General features: G+C 37.5%; 1 protein-coding gene across 1 annotated transcript in view; it reads right to left on the bottom strand.

Moving 5' to 3' along the window:
• The window catches only part of LOC308624337 (uncharacterized protein), a gene marked incomplete at its 3' end in the record, with an annotated part of 268,953 nt that overhangs the window by 152,313 nt on the left and 96,330 nt on the right, over positions 1-20,310 (bottom strand). Inside the window, 3 exon segments of the mRNA XM_081247419.1 lie at positions 6,079-6,323; positions 6,530-6,611; positions 16,312-16,575. Coding sequence (XP_081103545.1) covers positions 6,079-6,323; positions 6,530-6,611; positions 16,312-16,575 — 591 coding nt within the window.

The raw sequence follows: 20,310 nt of genomic DNA, 5'->3' as shown, positions 1-20,310 counted from the left end.
CCTCCTATATCCACATTCTAGTTCTTCCATGAAATGTGCACAGGTCTGCATTCTCTTTCAATTTCTTTCTTGCACATTTCCAGTAGGTAGACAGAGATCAGGGCTAGTTGTCACAAAAAGAAATAAAAACAGAACGTTGACTCAACCCCCTAACTGTTGACTTTTAGCTATTCACACTAGGGAGAAGAGGAATAGTAATATCTTGAAGAAAATAATGGTAATAGCTAACATTGTTGAGTTCATACTACATACCATGCTTTAAAGATTTCAATGTCCCAAGTTAGTTACTAATTTTAAATTCTTATCCTCAAAACTGTTTTAGAACACTTCAATGAGTAATAGATTTTACCAATTCAAATTTTGCCTCCTTCCTTGAGGATATTATGCTAAGTAAAGTTTGCTAGTCACAGAAAGACAAATATTGTATGGTTCCACTTATATGAGGGACCTAGAACGGTCAAATTCAGAGAGACAGAAAGTAGAAATGATGATTTCTAGGGACTGGAAGAAGGGTAAAATGGGAAGTTATTGTTTAATGGCTAGAGAGTTTAAGTTGGAGAAGATGAAGAAATTCTGGAGATGGATGGAAGTGATGGGTGTACAACATTGTTAATGTACTTAGTGTCACTGAACGGTACACTTAAAAATAGTTAAAATGGTAAACTTCATATTATCTATATTTTGCCACAATTAAAACATTTTTTACCTCCATATTCCTCAATACCTAAATGAAATGCTAGGAAACTTTTAAAATGCTGTAGTGCCCCCAAAACAAAACAAAAAACTGAGGGGACTTCCGGTTGGGACCAAATGGTATACACTTGTTTCTCCCTTCTTCTCCTCTCTAAGCATAACTAAAAAGCCTGGAAATAATGTAGGATGTAACCAAAGGAAGTTCTGAAAGATATAAAGGGGACTGAGAGATGATTATAGACCCCAGGACTAGAGCAACAGTATAGGACAGGGCAGCCCATGCTCCCTCTCACGCCACCCAACAGAAGAAAGTAATCAGAACGAGCATCTCCAACTCTGTCCTATCCGCAAATAGTGGTCCAGGTAGGACCCTATCTACCCTTAGAAAGGAAGTCCCACCAACAACATCAGGTGAGTCCAGCAGCACTGGAGAGCAGGATAGACCAGAACCTACTGAAATAAGCATCCAGGTGGTTCCCTCTCCTTCCCTGCAGCTTGAAACAGCCCTCCTCCCGCCAAGAGACAACAAACAGGTGACCAAGTGGTACCAGCAGGGGAATCCCACCACAATTAATTCCTAGACCAGAAAGTTTCTTAACATCCTGAGGCTGGAGACTCCCTTCCCCACCTAAAGGCAGCAGGTGGCCAGGCCTGGGGAAGCTCCTTCTGTCCTCCCAGACATCACTAGCAGGGTCCGGTGGGTGTGCCCCAGATATACAAGCTGAATCACGCAGACCAAAACAGAACATTTTCCAATTGCTGAAAGAAAAATTTGTCAACTACAAATTCTATAGCCAGTAATTATCCTTCAGGAATGAAGGCAAAATACATTCTCAAATAAAAGGAAACAAAAAGAATTTGTTGCTAGACCTTCCCTAAAATAATGGCTAAAGAAAGTTCTTCAAACAGAAAGGAAATTATAAAAGAAGAAATCTTGGAGTATCTGAAAGGGAAAAAAAAGAAAAAATCAGAAAAAGCATCAAACATGAGTATATATACTACACCCTTTTTACCCTCATGGGTTTTAAAAATCACATTTGATGACTGGAACAAAAACCATAACACTATGCGTTACCCAAGACAATGATACTTAAAAGTGGGGAAGGTAAAGGGACTGAAATGGAAGTAAAGTACTTACACTTGACCCAAAGTGTAAAATATTGACACCAGGAAACTGAGATAAATCACATATGTATGATGCCATACCCAGAGCAACTACTATGAAAAGTACACAAGAGATTTGTTCAAAAATTATCATCAAATCAGAATGGAATCCTAAAGAGGGTTCAGGTAATGCACAGGAAGGCAAGTAAAGAGGAACAGAGGAATGAAAAACAGAGGAAATAATGAGAAAACAAATACTAAAATGGCAGACTTAGTCCTAACATACCCATAGTTACCTTATATGTAAATGGTCTAACTATACCTAGTAAAAGGCAGATATTGGCAGAGTAAATTTTAAAATATGACCTAATTATATGCTATTTACAAAAAAAATGCACTTCTAATTCAATGACAGGATAGATATGTTGCATTTTCATCTTCATTCAGCTCAATTTGAGACACTGTTGTTTTGCTCCACAGATTATTTTAAAGTGTGTTTAGTTTCTAAGGTTTTAAAAGTTTCCTTCTGGTTTTATGTTAATTATTTCTGGTTTGATTTTATTATGATTACAGAAAACATTTTGTATGATTTCAATTCTTTTCAATTTTATGAGGTTTCTTTTATTGGCCCAGGATATATTTGTGAAGGATTCATGGGCACTTGAAAAAAATGTATATTGACCAATTTTACATAATCTCCTCTAGAAAACACAGGAGAAACACTTCCTAACTCATTTTATGAGACCATTATAACAATCCTGACACCAAAGCCAAAGACAGTGCACTAAAAAACAAAACTACAGACCAATATCTCTCAGAAACTTGGAAAATTTTCAAGAAAATATTAGCAAATTGAATCTAACAATGTATGAAAAGAATTATACAGCTTGGATATATGGCTACAGTAATCAAAGCTGCGTGCTGTCGGGACAGACACATAAGTCAATGGAAGAGAATAGAGAAGCCAGAAAAAAGTTTAGAAAAATATGCTAAGTGGCTGATTTTTAAGAAGGGTGCAAAACCATGTCAATGGAGGAAAAACAGCCTTTATGACAAATGGTGTTGGAGCAACTGGCAAAAAATAATAATAGTAAAATTAAAAAAAATTAACCTAAACTTCATTCCTTATGTTAAAAATAATTCAAAATGGATTTGCTTTTTGAAGAAAAAAAAAAACAGGAGAAAATATTCAGGAACTTCAGGCAATGAGTTCTTAGACTTGACACCAAAGCCTGATCCATAAAAGGAGATTGATAAATTGGACTTCATTAAAATTCAAAATCTTTACTCTATGAAATACCCTGTTAAGAAGATGAAAAGGCAAGCTGCAGACTGAGAGAAAATATTTGCCAAGTACATATCCAACAACTACTGATTTTATTCAGCATGACATGTATTATGGGCAAAAAATCAAGATGATGAACACCTGATTGCTCCAACAACTAGTTCATCACACTTGGTTAAAACTTTATTTCATGGCACTTATTCATACTCATGATGCCTGATTCCTGCAAGTCTGAAAAAGGGGAAAAAAAGATGTTTTATTACAAGTTTAGGTGAAGGTATAAGGAGACACTATTAATTATGGTTCAAGAAGAAAATGCTGGAACGTTTTAAGAAAATTTTTACATCTTTTAAATATTTGACCTTAGAAAGTTTTATATGCATGTGTCTGTGTGCACATGTGTTAATATTTCAATGCTGGAGAAGGCACACTTGCTGATAAAAGCAATACACCAGCCTGAATATAGATCAACTAACTAATGAGAATTTGTTTGGAAAGAGAGGGTTAATAGTATGGAAGGAGAAATATTTGTGCTTTAGGGTTCTGTATTGCTTTTCACTGAATTATGTTTTCACAATCTACGTCTGTTAACAACATTACAGCAGCCAATGTCTTTAACACTAGCATTATGCCTTGTATATGCTTATTTCTATGCATGTTGAAAATATTGCAGGATCTTTTTTACTACAACTTTAAATCTACAAAATTCTAAACACAAGATTCTAGTGAAACAGTTCTGTGTTCATTTAACAAGTTATAGAATACAATCTTAACAAAAAAAAATAGTTGTGGCTCTGCAAACAAAGGTTGATCACACTTGCTGGCCTCTAGTAATGTAAAATATTCAATGTGTCATGTATTTGTGCTACAGAGCATCAAGTCCTTCTATCCTTCATTGCCAAGGTGTCAACATTCAAGCTCAGACTGACTTTTCTAATAAAATGAGTTTAATACCAAAAAAGATTGATTTCCCTCCTATCTCATGCTAAAGGAAATATTTACCTGTTTGACTCAAAAGCCTGTTTTTCTAATTTATATTTCCTATTTCTTACTCCATATGCATCATCTAATTAGACTGCATGGATCATTGTGGATAAAAAGACTGTCGCTTTCTGCCAATTTTAATTTCAATTATTTCCACATTGAACAAAGTCAATCACATGCTCATAAGAAAGAGAACTAAATCAGTCAGACCACTGAAGTGTTCAAAGCCAGCCTCATGTTTAGAAAGAGCTAATGAACCCATTTATTCACATGAGGTCTCACAATGTCATTTATTTTTTATTCCCATTTGGAGTTTGACGAAGATAATACTGAACCAAAGGAAACGCTACCTGCTAAAGACTTGCAGAAACTACCTATAGTGTATCCTCTTTGGATAAATGCCTATCCATGTTCTATGTATATGAAGCATCTAAAATTGGCAAACTCATGGAATCAGAGAGTAGCATGGTGAATGCCAGGGGCTGGGGGAGGGGGAGGATGGGTATATGCTAATCAATGAGCCTAAAGTCTCAATGATGTAAGATAAGTTCTAGAGATCTACTGTACAACATCACATCCAACTACAGATACTGTATCGTACACTTAAACATTTGTTAAGAGGGCAGATCGCATGTAGTGTTATTACTACAATAAAAAAAAGTTTAAAGAATGGAAGAGCCTGCAGTAAAAAACCAATATCAATATCATAAACTGGAGCAACTGGAAAGCTATGTCGGATGGGCTGCTACTTTGTCACATGTAAGGTGCAAATTCTCCCCAGTTGGTCATGGTTTCTTTTGTCATAATTTGCGTTAGTAAAAACAGAATAAAAGTACATTTTATCCCTACAGTTCTCTATTTCCAACTTCTCCAGATTGTGTGTTCAGCTCTGGGTATTTCTGGGAATGTCCAGGTTGAATAATGGGGCCAGAGACAAGTGTGTCTTGTCACAGGTCTGTAGTAACACTTCCTTCCTAAACCACTGCTCCCAAAGCTTTTTAGAAATGCTCCAATTGTCCTAACCTGCTAGGTCCATTTCAGTGTCTCACATTCAGTCAAGAACTATGATATTATTTGTTGTCTCTATCCACTTCTGCAATATCATTTTGCAAGGACATGTGTCCTAATACCGAGGCACTGAGTATCAGCAGACTAAATGAGAGATTGGCCAAGGAAAAATGGAATTATTTTCATAGACAGTACATATTTAGGAGTGATTGCTGAAAACACAAGGCACACTTGCATTTGTTAACATATTTGCCACAAGAGATTAAGGATCACACACAGACACAGACGCACAGATGCGTGTGCATGCGAACACACACACACACACACACCATGATGTGTGTGTGGAAGAAAGAGTATTTATTACCCCTGCCCTAAAGACCATGGTCAGCAAAGTGTGTATACTGAAAAAGATTTTCAATTGTTTCAAAAAGAAAAGGAAGTTCTTTAAAAAAATAATGACTTCGTTAGTAGCTCTAAAAATATTGATACTATGAGGGGTTTTGAAATGGCTTATGCCAATAGACTGGGAGAATGATAAACCTGTTTGAATGATAACACAACCCCATTGCTTTTTTATGTTCCTTACTGCACTGTTTAATAGCACAGCCAGAGAGGAAAAATTGACTGTGATGAATATATGAGACCAAATAAAATGTTAAGGGTGTAAAATGTCCTGAAAACACAAGCTGTAATCTGATGTTGTCGATCTAATCCACACACACTCTGTAATTAGAAACATATCGGAACAGGGCAACAGCACATTTGTACTTTTCCCTCGGACCCTTTTTTCTGATCATTCACATGTGACACATTCATTTTTATTGCCATTTCCACTTAAAATAATTTTTTTAAGGTAGCGTAAAACCGCCCATAATGTTTTGAGCCCTTCTAAATTATTTTTCAGTTTTCTCTCCTGAAAGGAAATAACACAGCAAAGATTCTAACCTGATGGAAACGTTTTAAGCCCATCTCATCTCTCTGTGCTCCAGATCCTTTTGACACACCCTTCTCCCTTCTTTCTTAGCGTTAAACTGCTTCTCCACTTCCTTTACATCAGTGGGAACACTTCCCGTATGGGTGTCAGGATCTCTCAGAGGGGTCAGGGGCTGCCCCGCAGAGGAAATGACAAGCTGTGAAATGGAAAAGAACAATTTGTTCCACATGTTCCTCTGCTTCTGGAGCAGCGCGAGGTTGTCAGCCAGCATCACTTTGGAAGCGAGCAGGACTCTGCACCGTAGTCCTGTCAAAACTAATTTACAATTAAAGACCTGCACGACTGCTTAAAGCTTTTTCAGTTCCAGCAGTTTTCTGAAATGACTTTGAGACTGAAGTGGTTCAAACCAGAAACCATTGTTGTAATTAACCCCTAATGGTGAAGAAGCTCACGAAATCAAAGTTTAAAGCAATTATAATTTTTTTAATGAAATCTGTTAAAAAATACAATCCTTACTCTACCTCCGATTAACATCTGTGTGGAGTTTCCCCACCTGAGCCCCAAGTTGGGGAGTTTAATGTTGCAGCTATTGGAAGTCTTCGTCTGAAAATAAAGTTACAAGGTGACAACTTCATTGATCTGTAAGAAGGAAGCGAGGAAGGAAAGAAAGAACAAATGAAGAAACGAAAGAAGGAGGGAAGGAAGGAAAGGAGAAGAAAGGAAGGATTTACCTTGACCGTTTGATGCTTTTTAAAAAAAGATTTAAATTATTTTAAAATACTTTGAAGCATTCCTATGATTTTAAACCTTTTTTTGTTTGTTTGTTTTGTTTTTTGGCCGAGCAGCATTTCCTGTGATCTTAGTTCCCGACCAGGGATTGAACCTGAGCCCCCTGCCCCCTGCAGTGGAAGCGCAGAGTCCTAACCACTGTATCGTCAGGGAATTCCCAGCATTTCTATGATTTTAAATTTTTAGATGCGTTTCCATGATACACTAAATAAAGGCATTTTAAAATTGCAGGTAGGGCTCCCCTGGTGGCGCAGTGGTTAAGAATCTGCCTGCCAATGCAGGGGACACGGGTTCGAGCCCTGGTCCGGGAAGATCCCACATGCTGCGGAGCAACTAAGCCCTTGCGCCACAACTTCTGAACCTGTGTTCTACAGCCCGCGACCCACAACTACTTAGCGCACGTGCCACAACTACTGAAGTCCGCGCACCTAGAGCCGGTGTTCCGCAACAAGAGAAGCCACCGCAATGAGAAGCCCGTGCACCGCAACGAAGAGTAGCCCCTGCTCACCGCAACTACAGAAAATCCACGTGCAGCAATAAAGACCCAATGGAACCCAAAATAAATAAATAAAGTAAATAAACTTATTTTAAACATTGCAGGTAATTAGTTTTTTATTCAGATTAATCCCTTTGAAGCATACTATGGTTCCCTGAGGTTCAATTTTGCACTTAGATAACCAAGTTAGATCACTTATGCTGTTTGAAAATCTACAAATCCACGAGAACAAACGTCATGTCTGAAAACTGCCTCAACATTTCACCAAATGGTGATTCTGAAATAGGCATTCCAAATTCTTAAAAGCTTGGACATATTTTGTAGAAGCACTCATTCCTTAAAAGCTATATGAACATCATTAGGAAATGATTTGGGATGGTCTCTCCACAAACTCACCTCTGTCAGAAGCAGAGTTATGTGTACTAGTTTCAAATAACAGATTCCTAATTTTTCCATAGAAACACGTAACAACAGACTTACAAATTACTAAATAAAAGTCTATATCACTATGGTCTGGGGTAATCAATAGTGCCTGAAACTTGCTTTCCTTATCTAACACTTGAGAGAACGGTGGCCTAAAGACTTCTGGGAACACGTTGTGTAGATTTGTCTAAAACTAGCCATGAGCTCCCACACAGTAGGTCTCTTCATGAATGGACACACTAAATAAGCTCTAGCGACCAGCTGTTCTGAGTTCCAGTTTTATGGGTCTGAGCTGCTCTCCATCCGTGCTTCTTCTCTCACTGCTGTTAATTAATTTGCCTTCCATTCTGCCTCTACTTCACGGCTCAGGTGGGGCATAAGAGTGTATACCAGGCAGAACCCTCTCCCCAGGCTGCTTTAAAGGTCACGGAAATAGAACCACACACATATAGCCAATTGACTTTTGACAAAGGTGCAAAGGCAAGTCAGTGGTGAAAGAATAGCCTTTTCAACAAATAGTGTTAGAACAACTGAACATTCATATACAAAACAGTTTACCTCCGAGGGATCATTGCTCTAAATGTAAAATGTAAAACTAGAAAACCTTCAGAAGAAAACATGAGAAAATCTTGTGACAGAGGGTTAGATAAAGAGTTCATGGATGAAATAGCAAATGTACGATCCATTTAAAAAATTGATAACTTAGCCTTAAACAAAATTCACAACTTTTACTCTGTGAAAGACACTGTTAAGAAAATTAAAAGTCAAACTGCAGACAGGGAGAAAGCATTTACAAACGACATATCCAACAAAGGATATGTATCCAGAATGTATAAAGAACTGTCAAAACTCAACAGTAAAAAACAAACAAACAAAAGTTAAAAACCCAATTTAAAATTGGGCAAAAGACTTGAACAGATCCTTCACCAAAGAGTATATATGGATGTCAGATAAGTGCATATAAAGATATTCAATGGCATTAGTCATTAAAGAAATATAAATTGAAATCACAATTTTGGATTTAATTTGAATACATAGAATGACATTTAAAAAAACTGACAACACTAAGTGCTGATGAGGTTGCAGAGCAACTGAAATGCAAAGTTGTTCCTGCCACTCTGTAAAATAGTTAGGCAGCTTCTTTTTGTTTTGTTTTTTTTTTTTTGTGGTACGTGGGCCTCTCACTGCTGTGGCCTCTCCCGTTGCGGAGCACAGGCTCCGGACGCGCAGGCTCAGCGGCCATGGCTCACGGGCCCAGCTGCTCCGCGGCATGTGGGATCCTCCCGGACCGGGGCACGAACCCGTGTCCCCTGCATCGGCAGGCGGACTCTCAACCACTGCGCTACCAGGGAAGCCCTAGGCAGCTTCTTATAGCATTAATTATACATATGCCATACAACCCAGCAATTTTACTTTGAAGTATATGTTCTAGAGAACATATAAATACTATGCTCACACAATCACTTGCATATGAATATTTATAGCAACTTTAGCCATAATCGTCAAAAACAGAAACAATCCATATGTCCTTTAATGAGTGAACAGATAAATAAGCTATGGTACTTCCATGTAATGGAATATTATTCAGCCACAAGGAGGAATGAACTGTTGGTACGTACAACAACTCAGCTGAATCTCAAAGGCATTATGTTAACTAAAAGAAGGCAGTGTCAACAAAAGACTACATACTGTATGACAACAAGAAAAAAACAAAAAATCTCTTTTTTTTTTTTCCATAATGAGGGAAGGAGATCACTGGGTATCAGGGTTTAGGGCTGTCGGCTGGGAGTGAGTAGGGATGAGCCTACAACACACAGATCACACAAAGGAGGTTGTCTGAGTAATGGAATGGTTCTTTATCCTGACTGCGGTGGTGGTTACATACATCTATGTATGTGCTAAATTACACAGAACTGAACACCCTAGGAGAGTTAATTTCACTGTATGTTAGTTTAAAAAATGAAATAAACTGTTTGCTTGACTTATTTTCACAGAAAGGAGCTATAAGCCCAGACAGCACTCAGATCCATCTCCATTTATTCATTCAGCAAATATTCACTGAGAACCTACGGTGTGTCACATGTTTTTGTAAGCCCTGGGTATATATGAATAGACTTCTTTTAGAATTTATTAACATTTTGGTTGATTTTGAGTGGGACAACTTTTTTTTAAGTCAGTTAGGTTTGGGTGGTCTATTTTTGTACTGAAAATCTCACATAATATTCATTGGTTGCAACATATGTGGCACATAATGCAATAAGCTATAGTGACTCTTTAGAAGCATTGATGAGAAAGCTCTAGTGAAAAGGAGACCATTGTCTCATCCACTATCTATACTTCCAAAGAACTCTACTTCCAAAGATGGATGAGTGACCTAGAGGCAAAGAAACACGGCTAGTGTAGAGCGCCCACACAGGATCACAGCCTGAAGCAGGAGATCATCAGATACCAGAGTTGAAGTATGTTATTTTAAAGGTCCTTTGAACTGGACTTCCTGGATACATGGTACTAGTCTTACAGGAGTCCCAGAGAGCATATACTTGACCCCTATTATCACTGACCCATATGCAAACAATAAAACTTGGTCCCAATTTTTGAAAATAATGTTAGATAAGAAATGAGTGCTGGAATTGTCTTGTGCTTTCTCAAAGTAGGTGCTTTTCTACACTTGGGTGGCTCAGCCTTTCCAGGTCACAGAGCCTTATTTCTGCATCCTTATTTTGTCCTCGAGCCAAAACCTACAGCAACTATGAAAACAATCCCCATGCATTTGCCAAAATCCAGTGGTTCCTTACAGTTCTTCAAATATACTTTGTACCATTCTGACCTCTTAATTTTTCTCATGTCTTTTCTTTTACCTCAAAGAAATACAAAGTTAACACATATTTCCCCAGATCATACCAATATAAGATTTAAATGGGGTTGTGTTAAAAAGAAGTTCAGGCAAATTTCAACCGCCCTCAAAAGCTTACCCATTTGTTTCCGGATGCCTATGAGCTCACCTGAGCTCATGATCTCCTCACCTATCTTATCCCACAGTGGCCTCTGTAACACCTTGAATTACAGAACTGTAGTGTATAGAACACAGTACATGTACACAGTATGCCTCATTTTCTCATGGGATAGTATGTACCATAATATATATATATACTTCCAAATATATATACTTCTGGTTCTTGCAGAATTTCAGTGCAAAAGTTCTTTTAGCAGGTTGGCAAGTGTTTCCATGCAGTTCCCCTCTCCCTGGGAATCCCACCCTGAGATGACTGAGATGGGGAAAAAATCTGATCGACAGAGAGCATACATTTCCCACCATTGCTCCTCTCCCCTAACAACAAAATCTTCCTTATTCAGCCAATTGCATCTGCTTCACTTCTCCAAGTGTGAAGTCTCCCAGAAGACCTGCTGGTCCTGCAGGTAAAAAGAGTGCTGGCAGGCTCTCCCACCATCTAGTCAACCTGGATACACATACATTATCTTAGTGGTGGAGTAGGCCTGTGCTCCCGTGAGCCCCTGGAGGTTGAGGATTGCATGTTATTTTGGTTTACAATTGCACAGCATTTAGCAGTGTGTTTTGCTGACGGTGGTTACACAATAAAACTCTCCTGAATTGAATTCTGCATCACAAAACACATATAGACCTTGCCAGAGACCATTGTTCACGCAATGTAGGCACATACAAAACAAAATTGTCAAGCAGAACAAATATTTCCCTCGTTTGCCCCCTAAAAACTAAAATAGCCTAAAAGATAGTGATAACCCCAAAGTTATATCATGGGTCTTTTTTTTTCGGCCTTCCATTTTTCATAAATAATATTTTCTGGCCTCAGGCATTCACCTGTTTGCAACCATGGGATTAAAACATCAACCATGGGATTAAATTCAGAATCATCTTAATGTGTGTGTGCATGCATGTGTGCATGCGCATGCATGCATACATGTGCTGGTAAGTGAACATTAAAGTCACTTTGTCATGATTTGGGGACTCTAGTGGATTCAGCAGGTTACATATGGAGCCTATCAATGTGGGACAGCTTGTGGATATCATAAATATATTTTTCAGATAGAAACTTTGCAGCCGTGAACACACCACGTGCTCACCCCTTCCCTAAGGTTCACTCCTTTATTTGTAAATAGCCAGAAAGCCATCAAGCCAGAGTTTAATAAACTTTTAATTTGAAATGAATTACCACATGTTGTGTTTGTTTATCCATTATTAAATCTCTGAGCAGCATATCAGTGGCAGAAACAGCATACTGTATCACAGCGCTGATATATTAGAAAACAAACCCATGGGGGATATTAACTGCTAATACTATGTCTAGGAAGCCTCCAAGAAAAATAAATAAATATATACAATGTAGCAGAGACAGGCATTCGAAGAGATTTTTATGTTTTTTTTTTAATTAATCTATTCAGAGCAAGGGCAAAAGTTCCCTGTGTAGTCTTTGAAATGTGAGGCTCATATTGGTCTCTGAGCTCAGAGCACAGCAAATGATAATCAGCCTTTTCCAAAGCATTTTCCTAAAGCATAAAAGATTCTTCCTCTCATAGTATACAGCGTTCCCATATTGAATGTGTCACTATTCATATTTCTTGGAGTATCACCTGTTCTCCTTTTAAGGGAACTGGGGGCAGACTTTTTGCCAAGTTCAGAGCACAGGGCAGTAGATGTGGAAAATATAGCCACAGTACCCTGAGGAAATACTAGAAAGCAAAAATGATCTAGTGAAAAATGGTCTAAGAGAAATTGCTCCTAATCTTCTGCTCAGGAACCTAAAACTAGGTTAAAATGTCAGTATCACTGAAATATTATTACTGTTAAACCAGAACCTGCTTTCTCGAAAGTTAAAAATTCTAAAATAAGATTTTTAGCTTCATATTTAATCCTAAAACATTAGGGGGAAGGAAGGAAGGAAGGGAAGAAAGAAACCCACATTACCTATGCACTTTTTTTAGTTTCCCAAATACTGGCTTTAGAGTTGACTGGATATTTGAACTTGATATTCAAACAAAAAACTAACTGCAATTTTCTATCTTTTGTATAGTCATTTCTTTTATATGTCTTGATTTATTAATTCTATCTCAGGAAGGTGATCATCAACCACCAGAAAAGATCTGGACTTTTTCTTCTCCATCTCAGATTCCCAGGTTACACAGATTATGTGCTATTGTTAAATGAATTTATTTTCATTGAATGAGGGCATCCCAAGCCCTCCTGTTGGAAGGCCTGACGAATCTGATTTGATGTAGACAAGAGGTGGGTAAAAGTCTTTCTTTTGCAGACAGGACTGAGTAAGACTTTATCACAATATCCACGAATGTCCTCGACAGAGCAGCCCTACGAAGCATTTTGGAATGAGGCTAAATCTGCCCTTCCCTTCTCTGTTTCCTTCTCTGCCCTTTTATGGCACTCTCTACTCTTTCTTAGATTGCCAGTGCCTTAGACACCACCCCCCCTCCATCTTCCCCATATCCACATTGAGCATATTGACAAGAGCATACCCCTTGTTAGCCACCTGGGATATGTGCATTTAAAATTAAAAAACCAAAGCCTTAAACCTATTAAAACCCAACACTATCTTCAAGAAACAATATTTTAAGTTCAAAAATAAATGATCAGATTGTAGAATCTAGTGGTGAATATAAGGGTGCTCAATATGCAATTTTTTCAACTTTTCTCTATGTTTAAAATGTGAATAATAAAATGCTTGGTAGAAATAATCAATGACACAGGAAATGAAGTATTCAGGAAAGTGAGGGATTGATAGAAAAGGTTTTCTAGGAAAAAGTTAAAGGCTACCTTCCTTGCATAATTTTCCGTCTTACATTCTTTCACACCCACTCTGGGGGTTGAATCAGAGCAACCTCCAGTCTCCTCCTTAAAGCTCAGGGTTATTAGCCTGAGTTCTACCCCTAGTAACACATGAGGTCATGGCTGAGGCACACACCCTGGCTCTGCCAGCCCCTCTGACTGTGGCAGTTTCCTTCCTCCCACAGACACCGGAGGGATATGATCAGGGCTTTACTTGTTTCCTCTAATCTCTAAGTCTGCATTGCAAAACCACTTTTCTGTTCCAATATCTTCTTTATCTTTCTTTTCTCTTCCCAACCTCAAGTTATTCTTCTCCTAACTCCAAAAGGACTACTCAAAATTAACTTGTTCAGCAATGTTTGCATTTGAGAAAACTCACATCAGAAAAATCCACATATTTCACAATTTCACAAGGAGGAAAATAGGGTTTCAAGACAAAAATTTGTCATTTTCATCCTTGTGAAAGAGAAGCATCTACATGCGTACTTATTCTGCCTTACAATCAGAAAATCATACATCTTGAATAACAGTACTATTCTCATTAGTAGGATTCACTACCCCTCCCCAACTCCTTTTGAAATATACACAGGAAGAAAACTTCTGTTATTGTCTATCAAATAAGAAAGCTAGTGTACAATTACATTCATTTGTAATGGATAAAAGCCAAAGGGCTCTACAGATAAATCATAATATTACTTTTTTCATAAAGTTCTTTTTTTAAACAAGGAGCCAGAAAAAACAGGAGAAAAAAATGGGCAATGAGTTCAAATCAAGTAGATTTTAGTGAAATCAAGTTATTCTATTGTTGTTCATCAGATAATCTCTTTTCTTGATCTTGTAACTTTTATTATTTATTTATTTATTTATTTGCGGTACGCAGGCCTCTCACTGTTGTGGCCTCTCCCGTTGCGGAGCACAGGCTCCAGACGCGCAGGCTCAGCGGTCATGGCTCACAGGCCTAGCCGTTCTGCGGCATGTGGGATCTTCCCGGACCGGGGCACGAACCCACGTCCCCTGCATCGGCAGGCGGACTCTCAACCACTGCGCCACCAGGGAAGCCCGACCTTGTGACTTTTAAACATGACTTCTTGATTTTATCTCAAGTATAAAATATATATCTCTTTATTATAGATATCTGTACTACCTAAATTATCTTTTATGAAACAAAGTACTGATTTTCCATGTCATAATTTATAGAACACTAAACATTAGGTAACAATGAAAAATTTAGTGAAAAATTATTAATGCCTTTTACATTACATAATAAATACCAAATTTTATTTTCTTTAATGGCTATATTTTCATTTTCATTTCATTTTGATCTCTTTGTACAGTATTCAAGTCACCAATTTGTTAAATACTTTGTTGAGTGTTTTCTACAGTTTTCTTCAAAATTTGGGTGATTTTTCAATAACTCCTTTGGATTCATTTATGATGGTCTTCCCTTTCAAACTTATATCAATTTTCTAATCTTTAGAAGTTTTTAAAAATTTCTGATCCTGAGGTCCACCTCAAAACAATTTAATCAAAATATCTGGGAACAGGACTCAAGCTATAGTATTTTTAAAGCTTCCCACATGATTCTAACATACAGCCAGATTTATTTTAGGATGCCACTATTTCCAGAATGAATAGAAAGACACATTCATCTAAGAGTGGTTTTCTTAATAGCGTACTTAGACTGTGACAAGAAGATATTTCAGCAAAACATTATAACTGAATTAGCTAAAAGGGAAAAAATGTCAGTTAATGAAACTTAAAATAAATAGAAAATGTGAAGACCATCCCATAAGAAGGATATATAGCTGCTAATTTTTGGGTCAAAACTACATGTGTTTCCTGAAAATGTCCATATTTAGTGGTTCCTTCAGTTAGGTAGGTAGGTAGATAGACAGACTGAAAAAAAAATCAAACATACAGGTAAGGAAGAAAATAAATCATAGCATTTTATGATACAAGCACCCCAGAAAAATAACATAACCAGGTAGAACAAATTTGGACATATAAGACAAAAATAATTTGACTAAAAGTGTTTTGGAATGCTTTATATTTCATGTATGCTGTCATTTTCTTTTTTGGATCCTCCAAGGTGGTGGCCTAAAATGAATATACACAACAGCATTTCTGCTAAAAGACTTGGTTAGAAAATAGAATGCCAAACCTATGCCAATAAATGGTGTGTGACCAAGTGGTTTTTGTTTTTGTTGTTTTAATTTTTGATGTAAACTAGGCAGCTTACATTGAAGCCATGTGTATGGCAAAGAGAGCTTTCTGATGGCCCCTTTCATCCTGTGGAAATGTGGGTCATTGGGTATCTGTTGTTGGTCTCATCAAATAAATGTCAAGCATCCAGAAGGCAGAGACCACATCTATCTCTTCATATCCCTGGAACAAGCAATGCTCAACACACAACAGAAGCTCAATAAGAACTTTCGATAAAGAAATATATCCCCTGTCCCATGTTGGTGAGACCAGCCTGCTCCAGCAGCAACAGACTGTAAACTGAGAAATCAGGGGACTTGGATGGCTGTCCGGACTTATTTATAACATAGACGTTTGGATTAAATTATCCTTAAGATTTCTACCTCTAGAATTTTACCCCTTGTTTGTAGACATAAATTTAATCTGCATTATGAGAAATCAGCATTAAGATGTAATTACTTTTATAGGTTTATGATACTGGAATTTTCAATAGCATGAAAGGAAGCTAAAGGCTAGAAAGAAGCAGCTTTGGAAATTTTTTTAATTCTTTTTCCCATTCACAAAAGCATATTGCAAACCTGAAAGTAGAGATTGCACAGCCAGTGGTCCAGGTCCAAGCAAATCAGATCTTCAACTTTCCTGAAGTTGTTGAGTTTCCGGTCATAATGTCCTCGGAGAAGTGGACACTTGAATTTTCCCTCCACTACATCCAAATTGCTATCATACAAAGGGAATGTTGTCCAGTCCACAACTTGGTGGAGACAAGCATATTTCCCACGAAGGAGAATAAGTTCAAACAAGAAAGCTGCACCAGGTTTCACATCCTTCTTAGACGGAAGTACCTAAGACAGACATTAGCACAGGGGAAGATCAGGATGCTTGTATTTAGAAACACATCACAGTCAGTGATGCCCACAGTTAATTTAGAGTTTAAGAGTTGGTTTGTACTTTTACTGTTTGCTCTTAAAAACTCACCATTGGGTGCACTCACATAAATAAATGTTCCAGCCCAAGGTAATTGAGCAAACATACCACCATGAAAATATGATCCCAAAAAACAAGACACATTTGACCCTGCCAGTTCAAGATTCTGCCCTTTACGAGCTTTAGGACTCAAACTTGTAATATGTTAACTAAAGTGGTATACTGTATTGTTGCTTGAGCTGGTACCTCTTTGTATAACTATTTCTATCTTTTGCCTTATTGCTTTACTTGCCTGTCATTCATCTTTGTATTATTCAGGTAACCAGCACAAGTGCTTTGAACAGAAGAAATGCTTTTCTTTAAAAAAAAAATGGTTGAACAAATTATCACACTCCAAAGAAACTAATCCTGGGCATAATGATAGTCTGAATTAACTATTACAAGGTCTACCTCTTCAAAGAAATATAGTTTCTTTGCATATAGAAATATAGAAATATAGAAGAAATATAGAAATATAGTAAATATAGTCCCATTTAATTTTGTGACTACTCTGTATATTTCAGTTGACACTATAATGCACATCACTGTATAAGCAATTTGTCAGTGCTAAGTAAATAGTGTTAGGCATGAAGATAGATAGAATGATCAGATTGACCAAGCCATTTTTCACATCCCCAGACTAGAGATGGAGGCTATTCTTCAGCCTTTAAAAAAATTTTTAGGAAAGTGCAAGACATGAATAATCTTTTTTTTTTAAATAGAGTATAGCCTTGGTTCTTTTTCTTTAATTCTGTGTGAATAATTATAAATGGACAAAGATAGGGACTTGCCTAAGACTATTTTATAACAATACATTTAACCAAAAGTATGTAGGCACATTTTATATGATTTATATAAATATTCCAAGACTTAGTTTATGTTTAAAATGAAGCAGAAGCATCTGTTGAAAAATGCCATAACCCTGTGGCAGCTGCTATTCAACCATTAACAGGATCAGGTTTCATTTAAACCAGATTTACCATTTTCTACAACAGCCCATGGGAGAGCTAAAAACATTATGCACAAATTACAGACAAAAGAGATTCTTAATCAAGCCATACTTTTCATTTGGTTAGATGGCTGTGAGTAACCCTTGTGATAAGAGAATAAAAGCTAAATGAGGAGGCGGGGGAAAAATGGGGTCAGAAACCTGTTTCTGACCATCGTTTAAAAATAAAGCTGAGGGCTTCCCTGGTGGCGCAGTGGTTGAGAGTCCGCCTGCCCATGCAGGGGTTCGTGCCTCGGTCCGGGAAGATCCCACATGCCGCGGAGCGCCTGGGCCCGTGAGCCATGGCCGCTGAGCCTCCACGTCCGGAGCCTGCGCTCCACAACGGGAGAGGCCACAACAGTGAGAGGACTGCATACCGCAAAAAAAAAAAGCTGAACTTCTGCTATTACAGTCATTTCATCAGTTTTTATCTCTGCATTTAGAAGTGAAAACTAATGTCCCTCTTAAACTAACCTGATCTTACTCAGTGATATGTTCAAAATATTAATAGATTATGTAAGAAGTTGACCAGTACTGACCCAATTCTATCATTAAGTTTCCTGTGGTCTTACAGTCATTTCATCAATTTTTATCTCTGCATTTAGAAGTGAAAAATAATGTCCCTCTTGTACTAACCTGACCTTACTCAGTGATATGTTCAAAATATTAATAGATTAAGTAAGAAGTTGACCAGTACTGACCCAATTCTATCATTAAGTTTCCTGTGGTCTTGGGCAAGTCACTTCTCTTTTTGTGTCTAAGTTTCCATGCATTCAAATTTCCTCATCCATAAAAAAAAGAATATAAGCACCTTTCTCACAGAGTTGATGCAATTATCAATTTGGATAACAAATATTAAAATGTTCATAAAAATGTAAAATGCACATAAATATTATTATTATTATTAATCTTATGACTTTATCCCAACTATTTCTATGACTTAGATTATAGTTTATTTTAATAAAGAAGAAAAGAACATTTTAAGGTTGAAGATCATCTGTAAATATGTAAAACACTAGTATCATTTTGTGCATGAGAAACAGTTCAAGGCTACCAAACATAACCCAGTAACACCAGGCAGCACTGTGTCACCTGTAACAATGTAAATTAGAAGCCAGTCTTTAGGCACAAAAGGATCTTCACTTCAGCCTATTTCACAAGATAGAGGTGTCACATGCAATTACCCTGACAGCCCCCCCCAAAAAAATAAGTATTTGAACAAGACAAAACCTAGTCACTGATATTGACTGAAAAGCAGGGTAAGAGCCATATGTTATCAAACAGAGGAATTTATCTGACAACAGTTGTCTTATTTATTCTTTTAGTGCCTTTCCCTTGCTGTATGTTGTAGGAGAGATCTTTTGCCCTGTAATGTGTAGGTTGGGACTCATTTTTTTCCTCTCTGGCAAGAAAAGATCACTAAGCTTCATTGTACCTCTCAGAGGAAGATTTCTGCAAACCTGAGTATTTCCATAGCTGTCCTATGATGTGATGTTTCCATAGTTTTCTGTAGCTTTGTAATTGAATGCTATATAATAAAGGAAATTAATGGATCAGTCTCCTCCCAACTACCAATGCCATCTCATCATCAAAGTCCTGGTAACTGGAGGTCATAATTTCTTCGGAGTAGCTTTATTTTCTGAGCGCCATGAAGGACATTCTTTTTTGAAGGAAGAGGCAATAGAGAGCTGAATTTCATTGCATAACATAAGGGTGATGCGTTTGATCTTCCATATCAAAGAAGGTGCACGTGAAAGGAGAGTGGAGAACAAGCAGAAAAGAAACAAACAAGATTTTTGAAGGTTGAAGTCTGTACGGAGGATTGGAAGAGAAAGCAAAATTCCTTCCACTTGTACACCAAATACTTTTAAATTGAAGCAACCCAGAAAGGATTAAGGAAGTCTTACAAAATGATGAAAATGCGTATTGACGAAGTACTTTTCAATTGTCTGGATTTTCTGAAATATTTGGAAAGATTATTGTTTTCATACTCAGAAAAAAAGTTGACAAAGTAATTTCAAAAACAGAAGGCTTTCAAAGTTCTGCTTCTCCTTATGATGGAGATGGCCATAAATGACCATAATTCTTACTCTAACAAGGAAAAAGCTCCAGGTAAATTACAAAATTACGTATATTTTAAACACCTTGGGAAGCTGAGGACATGAAGCTTAGGGGAAACTAAATCTCAGAGAGCATAACCCCTTCATATATGAGTTAGGACTAGAGGTAGCTTTAATCTCAGGGAACGGGTGAAGGAGTAGCTCTGTCATTGGATGAGAGACTTTGTAGGTAAAAGGAGAAACTGGCTAAAATTTTAACAGTCTTGGACTAATGTGGAACGTCGAATACACATGAGCCCCAGACACAGAATGAGTCCTTACTATTTACAAATTCTCAATTTTAGGACTCTTATTCAGCAGCGTGTGAGCAATTGGGTTCAGGCTGAAAGTCAAAAAGAGACCTTCCATGGCACAGAAATCTCAAGGCAAGGCTAGGGAGCAGAGTGGTTATGTCGTGCTTGGATACCAAGCCCAGCTGGAAGGAGGGATCTTTCACACTTGAAAACTTTTAAAACCAGTAGTGAAGTAAAACTAATCAAAGCCACAACCTAACCGCAACTTAGCTT

Source organism: Mesoplodon bidens, assembly GCF_964165515.1.
Source record: "Mesoplodon bidens genome assembly, chromosome: 10".
NCBI lineage: Eukaryota > Metazoa > Chordata > Mammalia > Artiodactyla > Ziphiidae > Mesoplodon > Mesoplodon bidens.
Note: the sequence above shows the minus strand (reverse complement) of the source record. Positions and strands in the feature narration are given on the sequence as shown.